Source organism: Didymosphaeria variabile (assembly GCF_027946475.1).
Source record: "Didymosphaeria variabile strain IMI 356815 chromosome Unknown scaffold_3, whole genome shotgun sequence".
Taxonomy (NCBI): domain Eukaryota; kingdom Fungi; phylum Ascomycota; class Dothideomycetes; order Pleosporales; family Didymosphaeriaceae; genus Didymosphaeria; species Didymosphaeria variabile.
In genome coordinates this window covers 1,447,727-1,467,877 of record NW_026611622.1, presented here as the reverse complement: position 1 = coordinate 1,467,877, position 20,151 = coordinate 1,447,727, and the positions used below count along the sequence as shown (strand labels likewise).

At 51.4% G+C, this 20,151-nt stretch overlaps 6 protein-coding genes across 6 annotated transcripts; 4 read left to right on the top strand and 2 right to left on the bottom strand.

The window, feature by feature from the left end:
• Positions 1-1,386: 1,386 nt before the first annotated feature.
• N0V89_003839 (uncharacterized protein) lies at positions 1,387-3,293 on the top strand (the record flags this gene model as incomplete). Its single annotated transcript, XM_056212636.1, has 3 exons — positions 1,387-1,677; positions 1,727-3,161; positions 3,211-3,293. 3 exons carry the CDS (start codon positions 1,387-1,389, stop codon positions 3,291-3,293), a joined length of 1,809 nt encoding a protein of 602 aa, XP_056072944.1.
• A 3,628-nt stretch (positions 3,294-6,921) lies between these two features.
• On the top strand, positions 6,922-8,130 carry ALG5 (dolichyl-phosphate beta-glucosyltransferase; the record flags this gene model as incomplete). Its single annotated transcript, XM_056212635.1, has 3 exons — positions 6,922-6,927; positions 7,034-7,738; positions 7,786-8,130. The coding sequence occupies 3 exons, from the start codon at positions 6,922-6,924 to the stop codon at positions 8,128-8,130; spliced, it is 1,056 nt and encodes a 351-aa protein (XP_056072943.1).
• Positions 8,131-8,541: 411 nt separating this feature from the next.
• On the top strand, positions 8,542-9,984 carry N0V89_003837 (uncharacterized protein; the record flags this gene model as incomplete). The annotated part of the gene is made up of 1 exon (XM_056212634.1): positions 8,542-9,984. The coding sequence occupies one exon, from the start codon at positions 8,542-8,544 to the stop codon at positions 9,982-9,984; it is 1,443 nt and encodes a 480-aa protein (XP_056072942.1).
• A 1,271-nt stretch (positions 9,985-11,255) lies between these two features.
• On the bottom strand, positions 11,256-11,880 carry N0V89_003836 (uncharacterized protein; the record flags this gene model as incomplete). Its single annotated transcript, XM_056212633.1, has 2 exons — positions 11,256-11,536; positions 11,589-11,880. 2 exons carry the CDS (start codon positions 11,878-11,880, stop codon positions 11,256-11,258), a joined length of 573 nt encoding a protein of 190 aa, XP_056072941.1.
• A 2,396-nt stretch (positions 11,881-14,276) lies between these two features.
• Positions 14,277-15,423, bottom strand: TIM8_1 (Mitochondrial import inner membrane translocase subunit tim8; the record flags this gene model as incomplete). Its single annotated transcript, XM_056212632.1, has 4 exons — positions 14,277-14,377; positions 14,469-14,826; positions 14,874-15,115; positions 15,192-15,423. The coding sequence occupies 4 exons, from the start codon at positions 15,421-15,423 to the stop codon at positions 14,277-14,279; spliced, it is 933 nt and encodes a 310-aa protein (XP_056072940.1).
• Positions 15,424-16,742: 1,319 nt separating this feature from the next.
• On the top strand, positions 16,743-19,961 carry PIK1 (Phosphatidylinositol 4-kinase pik1alpha (PI4-kinase)(PtdIns-4-kinase); the record flags this gene model as incomplete). The annotated part of the gene is made up of 5 exons (XM_056212631.1): positions 16,743-16,822; positions 16,920-17,009; positions 17,062-17,158; positions 17,207-19,872; positions 19,922-19,961. The coding sequence occupies 5 exons, from the start codon at positions 16,743-16,745 to the stop codon at positions 19,959-19,961; spliced, it is 2,973 nt and encodes a 990-aa protein (XP_056072939.1).
• Positions 19,962-20,151: the final 190 nt, after the last annotated feature.

Sequence of the window (20,151 nt, the reverse complement as noted above, 5' to 3'; positions counted from 1 at the left end):
GGTAAATTTACACTTTGCAAATTGAGCAATCTGTACCAGCTGGAATCGTGCCGCAATGGCATGTTGTCACGAAGGTGGCGTACTTTTTCTCCAAAGCGGATGCAGATTCTGGAGCACCGCCCACTAGGCGGAGGTTGTAAAACCAATGGAACACCCAAAAGTTGAATATGCCTAATAATGGAGATCTCTCACCAGAGATTGAAAGAAGTCGCATCATCCACTCGTGAAATGCACGAGGTAAGCGCCGGGCTGTCCCCCTTTACACGAGAAAATACTGCAGGGAAGAGCAAGTATACTTTCAGAGAAGGAAATTATGAATGGCGAACTATGCAAAAGTTAACGACAACATAAATCAACGCAGACTTAGAGGTATTCTGCGGGGTAACCTCAGACGCAAGTTTCGTCTCATTGAACCCGCAGGATTCATATGTGTCAAGCTCTGGATAATTTCGATTCATCCGGACGCTTCAATCTGTCACCCGCATCCGGTTTTGTGACTGCAGAGTGCATTTCATGGACGTTAAGCCTGAAGATACTGGACGAGAAGAATGGGAATGCTTCATCTAAAGTCAAATTTGATGAAAGAGCTGGTCCTTTCTGTTCATTGGGACATGTCAGGAGTCTGTGTACAGAAGCTGAATGGAGGCCTCAGTTTACCAGCCTAGACGTGTACACAAAGACAGAGCTAAGCACCAAGACAATGACGATGTTTCGAAGCTCGAATGGGCCGCTCTGTTCTGCTTAATATTGAAATGATCTCCGGCGTGAAAAGTTGGTGCATCTAACGCGGATCTATCAATTGAGGCTGGTCTATAGTAAACATCCCCAAACAACGTAAAATACGATGCGCTTGTATACGGCACTGCGGGGTGAGGTCATGGAGAGAACAGCCGAATATGGCTTAGCCTTATCGGGGCTTATGCGCGTCCGACGTCCGCTCGAGTTGTGGACGAAACATCACAACGTCATTGAATATCGACTCGAACCCCCCGGCAGACGCCCCACGGCACAGCGCGCGTTAACGTGTCAGACCGCGGACCAGATGCCGCGGACGACTTATTTCTCTTCTGTATAACCTTGCGCTCTCAATTTCTTGTTTCTGAGCACCTCACTGGGTGGGACACGTCGGCCGGCTGCAACGCTTGATTGTAATAGAAGATAGTGTAAGCAAGATTAGAGAAGCTCCGAGCCCGAATCTGGATTACAATTCCAGCCCTCCTTTGCATCTTGCTTCAATTCGGGCAGTTGCGACGCCTGGGTGTTGACTTTGTTCAGGCGAAAGTATTGGCAATGATACCGCGAGTATAACGATACCACGTTACGACCATTACACCATCGTACCCGTACAATCTCAATCGCGCGCTAGCTGCGCTAGAGAGCTTCGAAATGTCTTCGTCGAACGACGCAGCATTTTTGGAAGAGGAAGAGATAGCCCGAGAGTTCCGGGCACGGTTACGCGCGCGACAAGAGGCCGTGAGGGCCAACAAAGCACAAGATATTCGCCAACACCCAAATAGACTTGATGGAAATCCGCGTGCAGCAGAGAGCAGCGAAGATGCACCGTTGCTGGGCCGCAATGATGCGACAGGAAGCGCAGACAGCGAAGACGATGGCAGTGAACCTGAGTGGTTCGGATACGCGGAGCTGAGAGGGCTTCCTTGGTGGAAGAGACCTTCGGTATGCGCCGAGTTTACCCTTAAGGATGCTAGCGGTTAACAACGGGCAGGTATACTGGCTTCTACCGCCATTCCTGCTATTCACCATGGCCTTCGGCGCCATCATCGTACCTAAACTCAACCTGATAATGGACCTCGTATGCGACCAATATTACGCATCCTCCCCGGACCCGATCAGTGGGCCTATGGACCCCGGACAGCAACCCGACCGATGCCAGACGGACGCAGTCTCATCTCGCTCGTCACTGTTCCTGCTATACGGTAATCTGTGCTCTGGCATCCTCTCGGCTATTACCAGTCCAAAGCTCGGCGCCCTTTCAGACCGCTACGGGCGCAAGAGATTATTGGTCTTCACCACGTTGGGAGCCCTACTGGGAGAAGTCTTGACCATTCTCGCTGCCAAGTATCCCGAAACCGTGCATGTCAACTGGATACTGGTTGGCTATGCGCTTGATGGGTTGGCCGGCTCCTTCATTGTCGGCATGGCTCTCGCGTACTCGTACGCCTCAGATTGCACACCGCCACAAAAGCGAAACGTAGCTTTCGGGTACTTTCACGCCTGCCTTTTCACCGGTATCGCAGTGGGACCAGTTCTGTCCGGTTACGTGATCAGTTGGCGTGAAAAGTACGTCGGTAAAACAGAAGCTGTGCTCCTGATATTCTACCTTGCACTCGCCTGCCACGCTTTCTTCATTCTCTTCCTTGCTTTGGTGGTTCCAGAGTCCCTGTCGAAAGACAGACAAGAAGCAGCACGCCAGCGCCACCGTATGGAGAAGGAAAGAAACGGCGGGCTGGACCCCGACTGGATCGACCAGCTACGCTCGATCAATCTATTGGCGCCACTCAAAATTCTATGGCCCACGGGTCCCGGCAGCAGCTCTGCTCTTCGACGAAACCTGATCTTGCTCGCTGCGACAGACACAATTGCCTTCGGAATAGCCATGGGCGCTATGGGTGTCGTAGTTGTCTACACGCGTAGGCAATTCGGCTGGCAAGAGCTGGAGACCGGCAGGTTTGTTAGCATTGTTAACAGTGCGCGTGTACTCACACTTCTCATCGCACTGCCTGTTATCACCCGTCTGATACGCGGCAAAAATGGTATGAAGAATCAACGCAATTCCGGGTCCGACGTTCTCGATCTCTCGATCATCCGCGTAGCTATCTTCTTCGACATGCTCGGATACCTCGGATATACACTTTCTAGAGATGGCAACCTCTTTATTCTGTCGGGTGCCGTGACTGCGCTCGGTGGCATTGGAAGTCCTGCCATCGGATCCGCGCTCACGAAGCATGTGCCTCCTGATCAAGTGGGTCAGCTTCTGGGTGCTACAGGCTTGCTACATGCATTCGCAAGAGTTTTAGGGCCTACCATCTTCAACGGCATATACAGCGCTACAGTGGGCAGCTTCAGGCAGACTGTATTTGTGTACCTGACGGTTACGTTCGGGATTGCTCTGGGTTTGAGTTGGTTCGTGAGACCGCACGGTAAGTATCAATACCATGTCATCAAGATTGGCACTAAAGGAGTGAATAGTTTACCTGGACCTCGAACCTGACGGCGCTCCATCTAGACGTGGAAGTACCATCGACGGGCGTGAAGAGGATAGTAGCGCTTAGCACGCGCTTTATCATTCTACCGTCCCTGAAATCGTTCGCAGCGTAATTGTGTATCATTAATTGTTTTTGTTTGGTGTTCTGCATTATTTCACACGCATTCATCTGGCCGCCCAAGTGATTTGCCGTTCAAGTGCTAGGGGCCGATGGACGTGTACACACAGCCGAGCGCAAGGTACATATGCACATAGCGTGGCGGACCTTGGAGAGCATGCAGAGCATGCAGAGCATTATCTGTTGGATGTTACATACCAAGCCTTCTATATGATTTGGCATCGGCCACGAACTCTTATGTATAGTCGGCCCTTGCTTGGTGTATCCCTCTCGACGACGGAGATCCGTCATACGTCTGACATCACTCCCCAATTGATTAGCTCTTCCATTATACGCAGAGCTACATCTGAATGCTCTATCTTCCTCTTCCTCTTCCTCTTTCTACCCTCTTTGTACCATTCTCTGAGAGGCCGAAACTGATGGTCTTTGCGAGGAAGCCTCCCCGCCAGCGCATCAATAATTGAACAGACACAAAGCAAAGCATCTAATTCCATGGGCATTGATCCCTCTTCGTCTGACGCACAAGCCAGCCAGTAAGTAAAGAAAAGGTCTTCCATGAGAGTCGTCCCGTCGTTGTCTTGTATCACAGTGATCCTTCTTGCAATTTCCTGCATCTTATATGAGTGGTCCCGACCGTCTGTTGTAACGCAGTAGCGCGCGGCCTCTTGTAACATGAGCTCTGCTACAACATATGGCAACGCAGACTTGACAGCAAGATGCAAAGATGTCAAGCCCTCCTTGTTGCGTACTTCCATGAGGCTCATTGTCGTCAGTCCGCCGCCTGCGTTTTCAAATAGAGTCTGGAACACTTGTCATAGGTCTATCGATGCTTGAAATAGACCTGTGCAATAGCGGCCTGTCTTCTTCATCGAGAGATAGAAGACTTTTTTGTTACGCTGTCTATTGTCTTCTTGACACTCTCTAGAAGGTTACAACGAGGTTGAGTTTCTGTCTTGGCTCGGCTCAACCAGACTATCCAGTTGCGTATCTTTGTGGTGCTGCTTTCGTTGAGATGTGTGCTATTGAGTGTCAGGCTGCGATCGGTGAGCTCCTTTCGACAGTGCTAGCGTCGATTGGACCATGTTGTCGAGAGTGTAGCCGGAGGAGTCCCCCGGAAGTTCATCCGCAATCTCCAACGAGAGGGAACCCTGTATTTCAAGTTGTAGTAAGTTGACAAACTATGGCTCGTTCTCAATGAACCCTTGTTTTCTTAGCGTATTGAGCACAGTCGCTTTCAACTTTTTAGGAGGAGTCTTCAAGGTCCGCATCCGTACTTCATATACGATGTCCATTCCTTGAAAGGATCCAATGGTGTCGGTGGGAAGAAAATAGTTGTAGTCAGGGGCGAGCATGGTTATCAACTTGCTCCGAACAGTTCCATGCCTAAATATTTTCCGTACTTAGCCTTATTGCCCTTGTTCACAACAGGGAATACTTACTCAACTTTACCGCGTGCAGTGGTAATGCCGTACTTTGCGAGCTCGATACCAAATGCCTCAGAAGTGATGTGTACCCCTCAGCAGAGTGATTAACGAAGAAGCACACGGAGCTTCTCCCGTGTATCGAATGTATCCTTGGGCGACATGGTCGGACCCAGCCTGCAACAAGGCTAAATGTTGTTCATTCTGTGATGTTGAACACTTCCGCAACAAGGATTAGGGGACGCTATGTGCCGCAACCACGATCTGCTCGAGATGATGGACATGTTCATGGCGACTATTTATACGAGATAAGGGAGAGCGATGGTCTGGAGAGGAGGTCGTGTACATCGCGATCATCGAAATATCCAGCAGAAGCCCGTATGGCGTACATCCTGGGTTGGCATTCGCCCGGGCAAGTAGACATACATAGCATACTTCAAGGCACATGACTAAGCGAGCCAATTGCCTCGTTTTTGGAGTCGTACAACTTCGAGCACCTGGAAGTAACGCTGCGACACCACGAAGTATAAGGTATTTCAAGTATGGCAAGTCGTTCTTGTTCTTGGGGCTGTCGGGGAGTGAGTAGCGAGGCGCGCTTCTTGTAACATCCACTTCCCTGACCGCTCTCTGCGACGACAAGAATCCTGTCAGGTGTATCCGGCCTTTGTGTCGGCCAGGAACCGCCTATGTAATGCTTTCACCCCGTCAGCTGTACCTGGCCGTTACTTCGCTGCTCTTCTCTTGTAGGTCATATCTTGCCTCACCCGCTTCCCTAATCGGTCTTCGCATCATATCGGACGTTCGGAAACCGTACCACGACAATGGCTGGGTTTTAGAAATCTAGAGCAGCTGCGAGCGTAAAGGAAATGCATTGGAGGCGACCCGGAACCATTCGAGCCGAAATGTTATAAAGGAAATGTCAAGCAGGTAGGTTTCGTTTGATGACCATTTATGATCTATCAAAGACTGACGAGTTTTCCAGTGTTTAACACGTTGTCGTCGATCGTCCTGTTCAATCGTCACAATCTTACTATGCGCATATTCAAGATTCCACAAATCCGTACAGTCTCAGAGCCCTCAAAACGTTGCCGTAACAGCGTGCTGCGGGACTCCAGGTTCTGCCACGAGCATAGTTGTTCGATCCGGGGATGTCCTCGTCGGAGAGCCAAAGAAGGTGGGTTCTACTGTTGATACCGTGAGCCGCACTTTAGTTGACTTGAATCGACAGGGATCTTAGAAATCAAAGTTTGGTAAATACATGCCGTTCATGCCTGTTTCGACCCCATCGCAACACTTGACTCTTCAAGATACTGTACCGATCACGAATGCCTCGCAACCGGGTGTCACTAGGAGTCTGTCCCAGCAAGAGTTTTGTGCGAGAATCATGCCTGCTCCGCCAGTGGGTGTCCTAGGATTCGTGTACACGGACGCTTTGGTTATTGCAAACGAATGAATTCAGAGCTTCTCATTCCGACGAAAACTTCACCGAGGCAGCTGCTTCGACTTGACTGGCTCCCACACAACTATAGCTTTCACGAAATTAGATACAAGGACCTCGATAGTTGATGGGGACTAGAGATGTTGAGATTTCAATAGTTTGTATGGTGCCGCAATTGGTCGGTATGCCGCTGGGTCTAAGTCCTCGGTATCAAGGAAATCCACGCCTATATCTCGGGCTCTTCCATACAGACCAGAAAAGAAACAATTAGCAGTGTTGGTAGTAAAGTCTCTGCGACACATCGCACAGGGGTTTGTCATGACAGTGGAGCGTTTCAACGGCGTCATGAACTAAGGGCACGGGCCGGCGATTCAGCCGCGGTCAAGACGTAAGCTGCCTACGTTGCATCTTCGACGAAACAGTCGCATTGCAACGGGTTTGTGCACGACACGCTCAGTCCTTTCCTTTTCTTTTATGCTGTCCGCCTTCTTCGAGTGTATCTACAGCTCCAATTCGTATTCAGACTATTCCAGTCGCTGCTTGTGCGCATCAATGTTGATGTTCACACACAAAGCTCCCCGCAGATAACACGCGCTCCGCACGGCCTCATCAACGCTGTAGCATAGCACTCATAATGGGACTCGGCGACGAACCCTATGGGTATGGCTTTCCTTCCAAAGTGCCTGCGCAGACAGTGCAATTGCCGCCAACGTGGATGATGCTCGTAGCGCTGGCAGGCTTGTGCGGGGCTGGATTGTTTTGGGTATGCCTCTCCTCATAATCTTTGACCGTACGCGCATCGTCCACACACATACTGACGAGACATGTAGTGCTATATGGCCTTGGTCTTATTTGCACCGGTCCCCCGCGAACCCCGCCGCTCTGAAAAGCAGTACATCACCGTCTTGCCCAACGGGGAGCGCAGCGAGCCCAGGGAGCTCCCGTGCTGGATCGACAAATGGACTGCGGAGAAAGAGGTCAGCAAGAAGCGAACTGGGGGCAAGAGAAGAGAAACCCTCGCTAAGATCGCGCTTGAGGAGCCGGAATTATTTATGAGCGTTGTTGTGCCCGCGTACAACGAGGAGGAGCGGTTAACGGGCATGCTAGAGGAAGCCGTGGATTATTTGCAGCAGGAATTCGCTGGGAGAGGCTGGGAGATCATCCTTGTGAGCGATGGGTCCACAGACAAGACTGTGGACAAGGCGCTGCAGTTTGCGCGTGAGCACCAGCTCAGCAAGCACAGAAAGTCGGTGTCAGGGCCGTGGAAGGACCACCTGAAGCATGAGGAGCGCATTCCGGAAGGCAGCATCCGCATCGTTGAGTTGGAAGCAAACCGCGGGAAAGGCGGTGCAGTCACGCATGGCATGAGGCATGTACGAGGCAAATACGTCGTCTTTGCAGATGCAGACGGTGCATCAAGATTCAGTGACCTGGGGAAGCTGGTCGAAGGTTGCGAGAGAGTTGAAGATGACAGAGGACGTGGAGTAGCGATTGGCAGCCGTGCGCACTTGGTAGGCAGCGAGGCTGTCGTAAAGGTACATTCCCTCTTCACACTACATCATCCCAAACTAACACCGCCCAGCGCTCTAAACTCCGCAACTTCCTAATGCACTCCTTCCACTTGCTCCTCCGCCTCATGACACCCCCCGCCACCGCCGCCATCGCAGACACCCAATGCGGCTTCAAGCTCTTCTCTCGCCCCGCCTTACCCTACATCATCCCGTACATGCACAGCGAGGGCTGGATCTTCGACGTCGAGATGCTCATGCTTGCGGAGAGCGGCAAGATACCCATGGTCGAGGTGGCTATTGGATGGAAGGAGGTTCTCGGGAGTAAGCTGAATGTTGTTTGGGATAGCTTAGGCATGGCGTGGGGTCTGGCGGTGCTGAGGGCTGCATGGTTAACTGGAGTTTACAAGCGGGATTGATACCCTGGAGGGAAGATGCGCGAGGGGATGTGTATAGATGGGATACGATATACCATGGAATAGAGCATTGCTGATTTTTAAGGACTCGCTCGGATTCTCTGAGTGCAACTGTAGTCTTCAGTCATCATAAATCTAATTCCTTTGTTTGGGGATCCGGGGAAGCTATACAAATTTCCCTACGGCCGAACGAGCGGACATGAATGTCGCCTCACAGTAGACTACAATGAAACCTAGCCAAATTGAGCGGCAAGACGATTTGCTGCCTGGCGTTTCTGTTCAACTTCGCTTGATTTGGTTAGCTCACTCCTTTCTAAAAGCCGCCAGTCCTACTTTACGTACAGGCCGACCGCCATCTCATTCTTCACTTTCCGCCATTTGAGAGTTGTTTTCTCTCCATACATATTTACAACCATGTGGCTCAGTCTACCAGTCGAGCTGCAGCGACAATGCCTGCAATCCCTTGATGTCGAAACGCTGAGATCTTTTCGTCTGGTCAACAAATCTGTCAGCACGCTAGCAACTCAAACACTCTTTGGGACTGTGCGCTTGTATCACTCCGAGCAGGGTGTGGATCTCTTGGACGAGGAGGAAGACGAAAACACCGAGAAGGAAATCCCGGAGAGCGTACAGAAATACGATAATATCCTGGAAGACAACTCGCTCCGTCCACTTGTACGGACGGTGATTTTCCACACCATCGACCCCAACAACACTGATGAGGACGACTACGATCAGTCCGAATCAGACCTAAATAAGTCTTACAAAATATCTTTGAAGAACGTATCACGATTCCCACATCTCCGAGAAGTCAAGTTGGTGTTCTCGCGCCAATGTGCCGTAGACGATGAAACGACCGCCTGGACCAAGGACGTTGCTGAGACGGTGTGCTTCCGGACGGATGTTTTGAATGCACTGCTCAAAGGACTATGCGTCGACAAAAAATATTCTATGCCGCACTTCGACACGCTCACAATACAGAACCTTCAGGACCATACATCTGATTTAGTTTACGACTCTCTCAATTTCGCTCCGGTTCTGCGCAAGCTTAAGAAACTCAATCTATGTATTGCAACTGAGTCTGACGACGCAGCTCCCGAGAACGACATCAACGAGCCCGGATGCCACAAGATGTTCAACAGCGATCTGTGCAGTCGCTGGCTCGCCCCACTACAAGGTCAGCTAACGCATCTCAGCCTCTATGCAACACAATGCTTTTGGGGTTTTTGGCCCTTCTGCGATCTCCGTACCGTGCACTTCCCGCACTTGCAAAGCCTGAGCCTGGGAAACTGGACCATCGCACATGAATGGCAGATCGAGTGGATCCTGTCCCACGGCGCTACTGTTGAGGAACTTCTGCTCGACGACTGCCCCATCATCACAGCCGCGTATCTGGAGGAGGAACAGGTCGCTAAGCATTTTCCTGGTCTAGAACCTCTGTATGTTAGCGAGCGTGGCTGGAAGATCTTCATTAAGGAGCTGAATCTCCGGTGGCACCACATTTTCCCTCGATTCCGCACAGGGCTGCCCAAGCTAAGGCACTTCGCCATCGGGCATGGTGACTGGGACGAACAGAATATGTTTGAGGAGAGGTATGAGCTCGCTCCGAGGTTGATACATGATAGGTATCATATATTTGACAATGGGATTGGGCCGAGTCAGTGGGTTGGTGGGGGCGGGCACTGGGTGCTGTCTCATGCGCGCAATGCCGACGAAAAGGGTAGGAGAGGTCATGCTCTCAATACTGGAGAGCGGCAGCATACGACTTACTATTTCCCGACGTGTGATGAGGAGGATAGAGAGGCGTTGGTGGAGTTGTTGGGAGTTGTGGAGGGGAGGGCGGGTGCGAAGGTGTAAGTCCAGTAAGGTGCGCTGGGAAATTTGAGATGCGTTTGTAGACCTGTCGTGTCCTTTCCATGCTGGTGGCTGAGAATTGGGTATGTATGGCTGTTGTACAGAGGTAAACTTATGGACTCGTTGATGCAGCTGCAGTTTACAGACTGGACAAGATTCTCTCTCAAAATATCGCCAACGCGCTCGGCAGACTCCCACAAGCCCCGGGAGAGTTAGCGGCGCGCTCTTCAGCAGAAGACTGTACCTTCCCTTCCTTTGCAATGCTCTGACCCTCCGCATCCTTACGGCGTACTATTGAGGGCGACAGTCCCATCAGTACCAGCTTTGAAGTTCCCACATCATGCTCACGTATAGTCATACAAGCAGTTTTAGAGGTTCTAAAATATGCGAAAGAGCTATACATCTCTAGAGCAAGTGCAAGCCTTGGATACGGACCACAACGCGAAATTATGAGTACACATTTCTTCCAGTATCACTGGTAGATACACCGCGAAGAAGCTCACACGTCGGTATCCCACCTGGTTCAAACGACCCACCATCTCCTACACCTGTCCCACAGGCTTTCAACAAGTCCAATGTGCATTTAGTTGATACGGTTGGTGAAGGTATCCGTGGCGTGAAGTTAATGAGTAGAAGGTGTTGATGCCTGTAGCGTGACAGGAATGCTGAATTTTGCCTGGAGCAGCCATGTGCAAGAAAACTATTTTCTCTTTCATCATCATGTTATGCGATAGAGATCCTTCACCGTGATAAGATCACGTGACGAGGCTCTCACCGTCACCTTATTGTCTTTGTTAATCTAGAGATTAGCCTATGTTCTTGAGACGGGCCAACATCTATACTATTATAACAGAAAAGCCGTAGTTTCATACTATAAAAGATGCCTCTTGGTTTATAGCGTCATTTAAAATGCTAAGTATGACTGGGTAGCTCCGCTTGAATCCGACTCAGTAAAATTGTCTTACAAAACAGCCTCTAAACCACTTGAACGCAGATCAATAACCTACAAACAGCGCCTGATAGTTTTCATTCTTCATCCCAATATTCCTTCCAAGTGTGGCGAACACAGCACGAGCGTTGGTGTGAGGTCTTCCCAAGTTTCTTGGGAATGGAATTGAGCTCCGTGAAACGATCCTGGCCTGCGACGCCTTGCAGTATCAGCTACCGGTGGAGAGATCATGTCTTCTGCGGCTATTTCATCCACCTCGTCAAAACCCTCCTCATCCAACTCCTAGTCCTCGAAGCTCGACTTCATGCCGTCATACTCATCATCGTCAAGAACTAGGATCTACTGGGGGCAGCCGTCCGTGGGAATGCTCCTTTGGAAAGTACTTCTTAACGTCCTCGTCTGTGATAGAAGGCCTGCGTCGAGTTGTCTTGGCAGCATAATGAGAGAAGAAGCGGGAACGAACTGGTGGTCCCGGATCATCTGAGAGACTATCGCTGTCATCATTGTGTTGATCAAGATCTTGGGCCTCGGGCTTGTGTTCGGCGGGGCCTAGCGGGAGGAATGTAGCTGTAGTGGTGTTCTGGACGTTGTTCATAGAATCTGCATCTACTCGTATTCAGTGACTGATGGGCATGATTCCACAGTGGAAGTAATTTACCTTGTATCTTAGGCGCATTGATTGTCCTCTTGGTGGCCTCTTGCTCTGCCCTCACCAACTCCTCATAGTTTCCGAAGCGCTTCTCATAGAAGGCTTTAATAGCTTCAAGCTGCTGAACGCGCTCCTGCAGTCCGGAGTTTATATGCTCCGGTTCGAGTTTCCCAGCCTGTACCTTGGCCTCCAGGTTCATTTTCTGTGCTTTTTGGGACTTCTGGTGCTGTCGCATTGCGTCGTTGTTGTCCATCTGTCGCTTATAGCCAAAGCGCTTCTTTTCGCGCGCGCTCTTTGGCATGGTAGCTAATTGAATATCGTTTGGGTTGAACCTGGGCGCGTTTGGTCGAGACGAAGAGACACTAGGTAGAAACAGTGGGCGGAATGGGCTTCTCAAAGCCACGCAGGTTTTCCGACTTGAGCTGCCCGTGCGCAACTGAGCGTAGCACTATGCTAGAGCCGTGATGATCTAGGTGAAACAGGGCAGGATTCCCGGCCCAACATGCGTGAGTCGGAGTACTATGAGTAAGTGACCTACCTCTAGGTCTTGTGAGCGATCTAACGGAGTACAAAGCAGGGGAATTACCCTTAATGTTCATAAGACACAATTGACAAAGGAGCCATTGGCTTGTTCATAGTAGAATGAAATAAAGGCCAAGCAGAATAATCAGATCACGTGACAGCAAGCTATTCACTACGTTGCCGCTGGACTCGTCTCTGACCGAAAACGGCGTAGTTAGAAGCAGTGAGGTCCGTGGATAGGCGAGGCCCGTGCCTCACCTTCAACTTCTATATGAACGCCGCTTCTACGCCACCTCGAATCCTTCCAATTCCAACTCTGTTCTTCTCTCGATCTCAACTTCACCTCCCATACATCTTCCCTGTCTGTCTGTATTCAGCGTGTTTCGGAACACCTAGACGTGAATGAGGGCTTGAAGACGTGCAAGCTCGGGTGTGTTGATGCTATGCGACCCCGCTGCGGGGGTGATAACTCTCTATCTGCTCTAGTACGGACGTTCCTAAGTCCCACATCAGGGACCACACAGCGACTACTCTTGCCTGGCATGTCTCGTTGCGTGGTAACAAGATAAAAAGCATTCTACGTACCGTAACCTCGGTCTGGACCTACCAGTAGGCCCCAGTAGGGGCCACTTTCTAGGTTCTATCACACTGCCCAAGATATATATATATTAATCCTATTGTTTCGATTCACTGTAATCAGCTCTTACAATTTCCCGATTTGGCATGGTCTAGTCACTATTCTGGCCCCCTTCTGACGCGGTATGGTATCAATCACTCTCCTCCACCGTCCGGCTGTGTCCGTACGGTTGTTGCATACGGCATAAGCGTCTCGGCGTCGACGTGCAGTGGAGATAGACGTATCTCTTCCTGCATCTAGTGTGTTACGTTCACAAGGATTTGCGCCTTCCAGCCTATCGAAGTCATGCAACTTGACGGAGTAGTACACAATTCCGGCCCTTGTGCTAGTTCAAATGCTACTACATTGTTACTAGAGATCACAAGGCGCCCCTAGGTATGTCCCCACTCATTTGTACCTGGTGCGGAGGTTTGGCTCCTACGTACCTTGGCCAGTCCCCGATCGAATCGCCCGGTCGGACTGGAGTTTCGGCTCTAACGAACAGCAGAAAAGAGGTATGAGACGTGTATCCTGCTACTTGTGCCTTGTTTTCTGTACTAGAACTTCCGCTCCCCGCCGTATCGAAGCCATGCGACTAGCAGTAGTGGTAGCAACTTTGACCGTGTTCTGGTGCGACCAATTAGACTATGGTATACGCCTGAGATCTCACGGTTTAGAGTACTGCCTCACTGGCTGCGTTGGCACAGAGGTCATGTCCCCTACATACAGCACTTCTAAGCCCCAAACGAACCGCTAGTCTGACATAGGAGTCTCGACTTCGACGAGTGGCAGAGTTCGACGGCCGTCCCCCGGTGATCTGAGGAGCTCATTCTCAATTACCTTTCCTTGTTCCTTGGCTGATTAAACTATTCCATAGTGTACGCTTCGTCGTGGATATGGAAGGGTAAGCTATCGGGTCTCTTCACATCTGAGGAGTTTGCATCAAGATGGGGGTAGTCGGAGTCGAAAACTCAGGCGTTGGGACGCTCAACATTCCTTACTTGGGGACATCACACTGGCTCTGCCTTCGTTATTTTCCTTTCCTTTCACTGAGCTTTGATCCATGCTACGGATGCCTTGAGGAAGAAGATTGATAGTTTAATGTGCTTAGGACCGGAACATCGCCTCAAAAGAGGCACACGCTAGTGGTTCTATTCAGGACATATATCATGCTGTTACACAGTCAGCGGGGTGGACTAGGCAGCATACAGACCGATTGGATTTGTTCTATGGTTGGTTTGGCTCTGCAACAGATTTTCTCGAAGAGAAAGGATGTGAAGGAACAGATAAGCCAGGGCTTCTAGTGTTATGATAATTGAGCCAACACAACAAGCAGAGGAATGGGTCATTGCAAGTTGTTGATCCTTCTTGGTTTACTACATGTGAAGACGACTCAGGCGGATGTATGAGAATGCGGCGAACATTGCTCAGGTGGTGATGACAAATGCGAATCGCTTGACCTTGTGCTTCATAAAAGTCCAGTGCCCTATTGGCGCCCAGTCCTAATGTTGCCGCGAGAAACCGAGATCAGGAAAACTTGCCTAGCTAGCTGCGCGCCGTCACTGCGCAGGAGAATCGCTGACGTAGAAGATCAGATCTGGGTCCGGGTTCTTGTCGCGGTCGTTCTTGAAGATCTGGACTTTCTCAATGAGCTTATTGCCTAGTTGTTTCTTGTGCTGCCCGAGGAGCCATCCCCAACAGGCGCCGTTCTCCGAACCTTGTAAACTCCGTTAATATCATGAATATCTTACCAGGTCGAAAGATCTCACCAAGGATCGCCAGCGCGCCGTTGTCCGTCATGTCGAGCGTGGTGCCAGGCCACTTCTCAAGCTCCTTGCCCGCCGCTTTTAAAGCACGCGCAATCACAGCCTTCGAGTTGGTGTTGCCCACACCTTGGACCCAGAAGTACTTGATCTTGCTGATGTCTGCATTTTCGCGGTTCCAGGCGCCCCACATAACGTCGCTCAGATGACGGAGCGCGGGAAGCTCGTCAAGTGTAGCCTTCTTGTTCCACACGTTCAGTGCCGCAGTTGCAGGCGAGGTGACATACTGCATTAAAACAACACCGCCGACGGGGTTGATGCCAATCTGCATCTCTGCGCCTGTCGCCTGTCTGGTTCAATACGTTTAAGCTCAGGGCTGCTGCGAGATCTTACCCTATACTCCTTGCCATCAACTTGGTACGTCTGCTTCGCCTTTGGCACTATGTTACCCTTGTCGTCCTTCTTGTTCGGATCCCAGTGCTGGAAGTTGTAGCAGATGTTCGCCCCGCCCATCATCTTGGGGCGCGTGTCGAGGCCGAGCGCTTTGCAGGCGGACTCGACTGCCCAATAGCTCTTCAGATCGCAGTTGATGGAGGATGCGTATGCTTCGGTATAGGCCCATGTCTTCAACTCGGCTGCAGCGAGGTCAGTATGCTGGTCCCCACCGTTACAACATAGAAAGCTTGGGATACTCGCCCTTTAAATCGCCACTCCATTCGCTCTGTGCGTGCGGTAGGTTCATGAGCTTTGCTGCCTCTTCCTCGGAGCCTTTCATTGCTGCCACAAGCTGTTCGCCTTTGCATTTGAACTTATCCCAGGTCTTGTCGTCGGCGAGTTTGTCCGGGTTGAAATCACGAGGAACAGGTGCTTCTGCCCAACCCGTAGCCCTGCCCATGGCTAGGCCCACGAAGGCAAACAGCACCGAGATGACGTTAATCCTCATGACCGCGACTAGATGGTATGAGAGACGGCCAAGGTTCGAATGAGTGAGCAGACCAAGTAATGCACGCAAAACGCGCGTGACTGGGTTGTGGAAGGTTACGTGTGTTTGCGACGGCAGCCCGGGAGGCACGTGTATTTTTGTGCGGTGGTTTTGGAAGGAACGATGTTGACCTGGCTCACCAAACCTTACAACAGTTACGAAAAATGACCTCGACCCCTGCAACTAGACCAACTCTTTTATTCTCTCAGAGCCCACTTCCAATTCTAGACAACTCCGGCATGCACATCCCACTCGATTTCAGCCTTTAAGCTCCTAAGTCGTTGTGCTCGACGTATGCAACTGACAAATTAATGAACGCGCTCTTCGGTGCTGACCATCGCGGTGAACTTTTGTTTGCGTTGGGCCAAAATGCCTCAGCATCAACTATGCCGGAAAGATTGCGAGACCCATAAAGCGAAAATCCAGTACACCGCACCGACCACTGCAAAGACCGTCACGTTGTGATCCCATAGCTCATAGCCTGCAAGGCACTTTCCGTGCTTAGCAATGCCGCATATTGTATAACCTAAGGCTCGTCTCTTGCCAGGTTTGCTACGAGGTAGAGGAGTGGATAACTGATCTGGAAGGCCGCGGTAAGGAGAATGAAGACGGCAAAGGCACCTTAACCGGGACTAATCCAATCGTACGTTGGGCGGTCAGTACATTTGGTCAGTCACGTAGTCGAATGCGTAGGAGACGAGAGCGTATCATCAGGCGACTGTGGTCTCATAGGGTACGATACGTACGTCCAAGATAGGTGAAGAAGACAACTTCGGGAAAGATAGCCTGTCCAATGCAAAGTACGATGAGCAGGAAGTTCTTCGTGAAGAGCTCCTCTTCGTCTCCTCAATAGCTAATCACGCAACAGTATCAAGGGTTAGCATCTATCTTGTGCGGTCAGTATTTAGATACGACACCAGACGTTGTCGAGCTACTGGTGCCAGAGTTAAGGCGGAGAGGGATCGCTCGGGGTCCACGGACGGCTTTCACTACCGGAGAAACAGCACAGCGCGCTGGTCAGTCAGTCCCCGGCTCTTCACAGAAAAGCTCTGTCTATCGGCTTCGATTGAACCCTCCCGCTGTGCCGGAGATTTGTCGTTCCTGCGGCAGATGAGAGGTAGTGCGGCTCACGGCATCGTTTCGCCTGCAACCGCTCGCGGCAGCCCTGTCCGCCAAGCGTCCGCAACCCTGCTCCATCTCCAGGACGAGCTCACCCTTTTGCGGACGTCGCAAGCACCTTTGTTACCGTACACCCATGCTCCAATGCCGCGCTGTCCCAGATGAGTTGGAATCTGCTGGAGCGCTTCCTCGAGTCGGATCACTTCAACCACGATCCGTCGCTGACAGTCGCCTACCTTTCGTGAGTGCTGCCCCGAAGCCACCGTTGCGTCCCGCGTCGCACGGCCACAGTACTGTCGACACACGAGAGCTCCCCGCTAACCACCACGTTCGCGCAGACGATATGCAGATCACGTCGGCATCCACTATGTTCTCTGTAACAAGCTACGGCACTTCGCATACGAGGAGATCGAGTTCTTCCTCCCGCAGTACGCCCTCCGCCATATCCCCGCCCGCCTACAGCTAGCTCATGCGGAACAGGCTATGTCACCTCCTCATCAGCGTCGACAACGAGTCGATGGCCCTGGAAGAATTCATAATAGATCTATGCGAGGAGTCGGTCAACGGCGCACTGCTGGTGGGATTGCAACACCCGGTACAAGGCGAGGGGAGCTAACATGGGCAGACATTCTGGCTCTTCCAAACCTACCTCCACGATCTCGCCGGAGCCCCGAATTCGCACGCATTCAGAACATGCCGACGGATATACAATAAGGTCCAGCGCATTGTCTTCGGCTCAGCCGAGCCCCAACGGCGTGAGAAAGTCAAGGAAAACGTCCTGCCTGTCACCGTCCTGTCCAGCCTGGTGCTCGCCAGTATAGCTGCACCTTTTCTGCCCAAACATGCTGGGCCACTTGCTATCGCCCAGGCGCGCAAGCCGCGACCACTTGACGATATGATATCTGATAACGTACAAACAGCCAAGGTGGGCAGGAGCAACACAGTGGCCGGAACTCCGCGAACAAGGCGGCCGCGAGCAACTGGCGGGCATTCGGATCCTGAAGACGGAAGAACATCCAAACTCCCCATACCCTCCATACCAATGATAAAGGATGAGGATGACTCCAAAGAATTACGGAAGAAGGCTGCAAGACCTCATCGTCTGGATCGCATCGCTTCCGCACATCAACGACCCAGTCTCCTGTCTGTGAGCGCAGAAGCTCGTCTCAGCTCGTCATCGCTCCCTGATTTCCGCAATAGTGCAACATCCCCACTACCAACGCCTCCTCCGACTGCTGGCTTAGGCACCAGACCTGACCATCACCGTTCCAGCAGGCACCTGCCAAGACCGCTTACCCCGACGGCATTGTCCCGCTCGCAAAAGCGCAGACTCCTTCGATCGAACTACTTCCGGCTCGAATCACAATTTCTAAGTGCTTTAGAGGACATATCGAATAGGCTGGTTGTTGTGCCTAAACAGGCCCGTCTGAGTGCGCTTAGGGCTGAACTCGCGCTCATGGACCAGGATCTTCCCGCCGAAATCGACATCCCTGTCATCGCGCCCGCCAGTTTGAGAGATGGGATAGCTTCACAGAGTCAGCATCACCGCATCGTAAGGATAAATCCGGCGGAAGCGACCAGTTTGAACAGTGCGGAACGAGTGCCTTACCTGCTCATGGTTGAAGTATTGAAGGACGACTTCAACTTCGATCCTGATTCCGAACAGAACCAACAGGTCTTAGAAAGATTGTTGCTGGAGAAGGGTACTTCAAAACGGCGGCTTTTTGACATCACACATGCCGAACATCTGGTACACGACAGACCGGTGGCGAACGGTTCGGACAGCGTGTTCGAACCTGCAAATGGCGATCTCAGTAGCACCTCGCTTATTAACGAGCCTGAGACGGGAGACATCACGTCCGGTCCTGGGAAGGTAACACTTCCAAGCGCTGCCATTACGGTTGTGAACGGTAAGGCAACGGCGCCTAGATCATCTAGTGGTGCGAACACGCTCTCTTCGATCGCAACGCTGTCGACACCGCGAACATCGGTTACGGAATTAAGCAGATCAAGTAGCCCCATTCCTCGCCGAATGACAATGCCGGCCACGCGCGGAACCATGAGCGCGGATCAACCGGACATCTCTGCCCTTGCTACGCACATGCGAACAGCAGCCCAGATGTTAGCTCAGCTAGAGCAAAGTGGTTCAAAACGTCCCAAGGCTGAGGTAGCAGCTATCAAGGCCAAAATCATCGCGAGCATGCAGACACTTGAAGAGCAGAATTTTCTAACAGAGGAAACGGGCCCTACTTTTGATAACATACTGGCTGAGGCAGACCCAACTTCGATTACGGCGGAGCCTGAAAACCTCGAAGAAGGCTTGGTAGCAGCAACCAATTTGGGAGCGGGCGCAGCGCGTATGGAGAACGACTTGAAGACGGGAGGCGTAAAAAGACAGGGTGATCGCGATGACCCCAGCGCAGCTACGTTTGGCGAGGAATGGAGTGCTAAGAAGGAGCGCATACGGCGGTCGTCACCATACGGTCACATGAAGAACTGGGACTTGGTCAGCGTCATCGTAAAGACTGGAGCTGATCTTCGCCAAGAGGCTTTTGCCTGCCAACTTATCGAAGTGTGCGCAAAAATTTGGGAAGAGTTGAATGTCCCTGTCTGGACTAAGAGAATGCGCATATTGGTCACTGGCGAGTCCTCTGGCTTGATCGAAACCATAACAAACGGTGTCTCCCTGCATTCACTGAAGCGCAGTTTGACTTTAGCGAGCATTGCTGCCGGTACCAATCCCAAGAAGCGCATTGCCACGCTCAAAGACCACTTCACAAAGACTTTTGGCGACCCGGACTCAGAGCCATATAAGGCAGGTATTGATGCTTTTGCTCGATCCCTCGCCGCTTACAGCATGATTTCTTATGTTCTTCAGCTCAAGGACCGTCACAACGGCAATCTCCTTATTGACAACATGGGCCACATTATCCACATCGACTTCGGCTTTATGTTGTCTAACTCACCAGGCAGTATGGGCTTTGAGGCTGCTCCATTCAAGCTAACCCAAGAATACGTTGATGTACTTGGAGGTTTGACTGCACCCGCTTTTGAGGATTTCAAGACGCTATGTAAGAAGTCGTTCCAGGCTTTGCGGAAAGAGGCGGAGAGGCTGATCATGTTGGTTGATATGATGGGTAAACAGAGCAAGATGCCGTGTTTTGCTGCCGGCTCAGCCGGTGTTACAAATTCTCTTCGCGCACGCATGATGTTGCATCTCAGCAAGGAAGAAGCGGAGGTGTTCGTCGAAGAGTTGATCACCAAGAGTGTGGGGAGTTATTATACCCGACTGTAAGTGACTCATCATGCCCTCCCTCAGTATCCCACTAACACGTCCCAGTTACGACACCTTTCAATACCGCACGCAAGGCATATATTGATTTCTGCATTCATCTTCGTCTCCATCTCGACTTGAATATAGAAAATCACAACGCGGCGGAGTACCTTCTGGCTTTGATGGGATCTGCATTGCATCGCAGGGGTGTGGTCATTGTGCATTTTCTGGAGCGTGGGTTTACGGGTTGGATATCATGTTGAACTGGGCTGTGCGGAAGATGTCCGCCGAAAGAT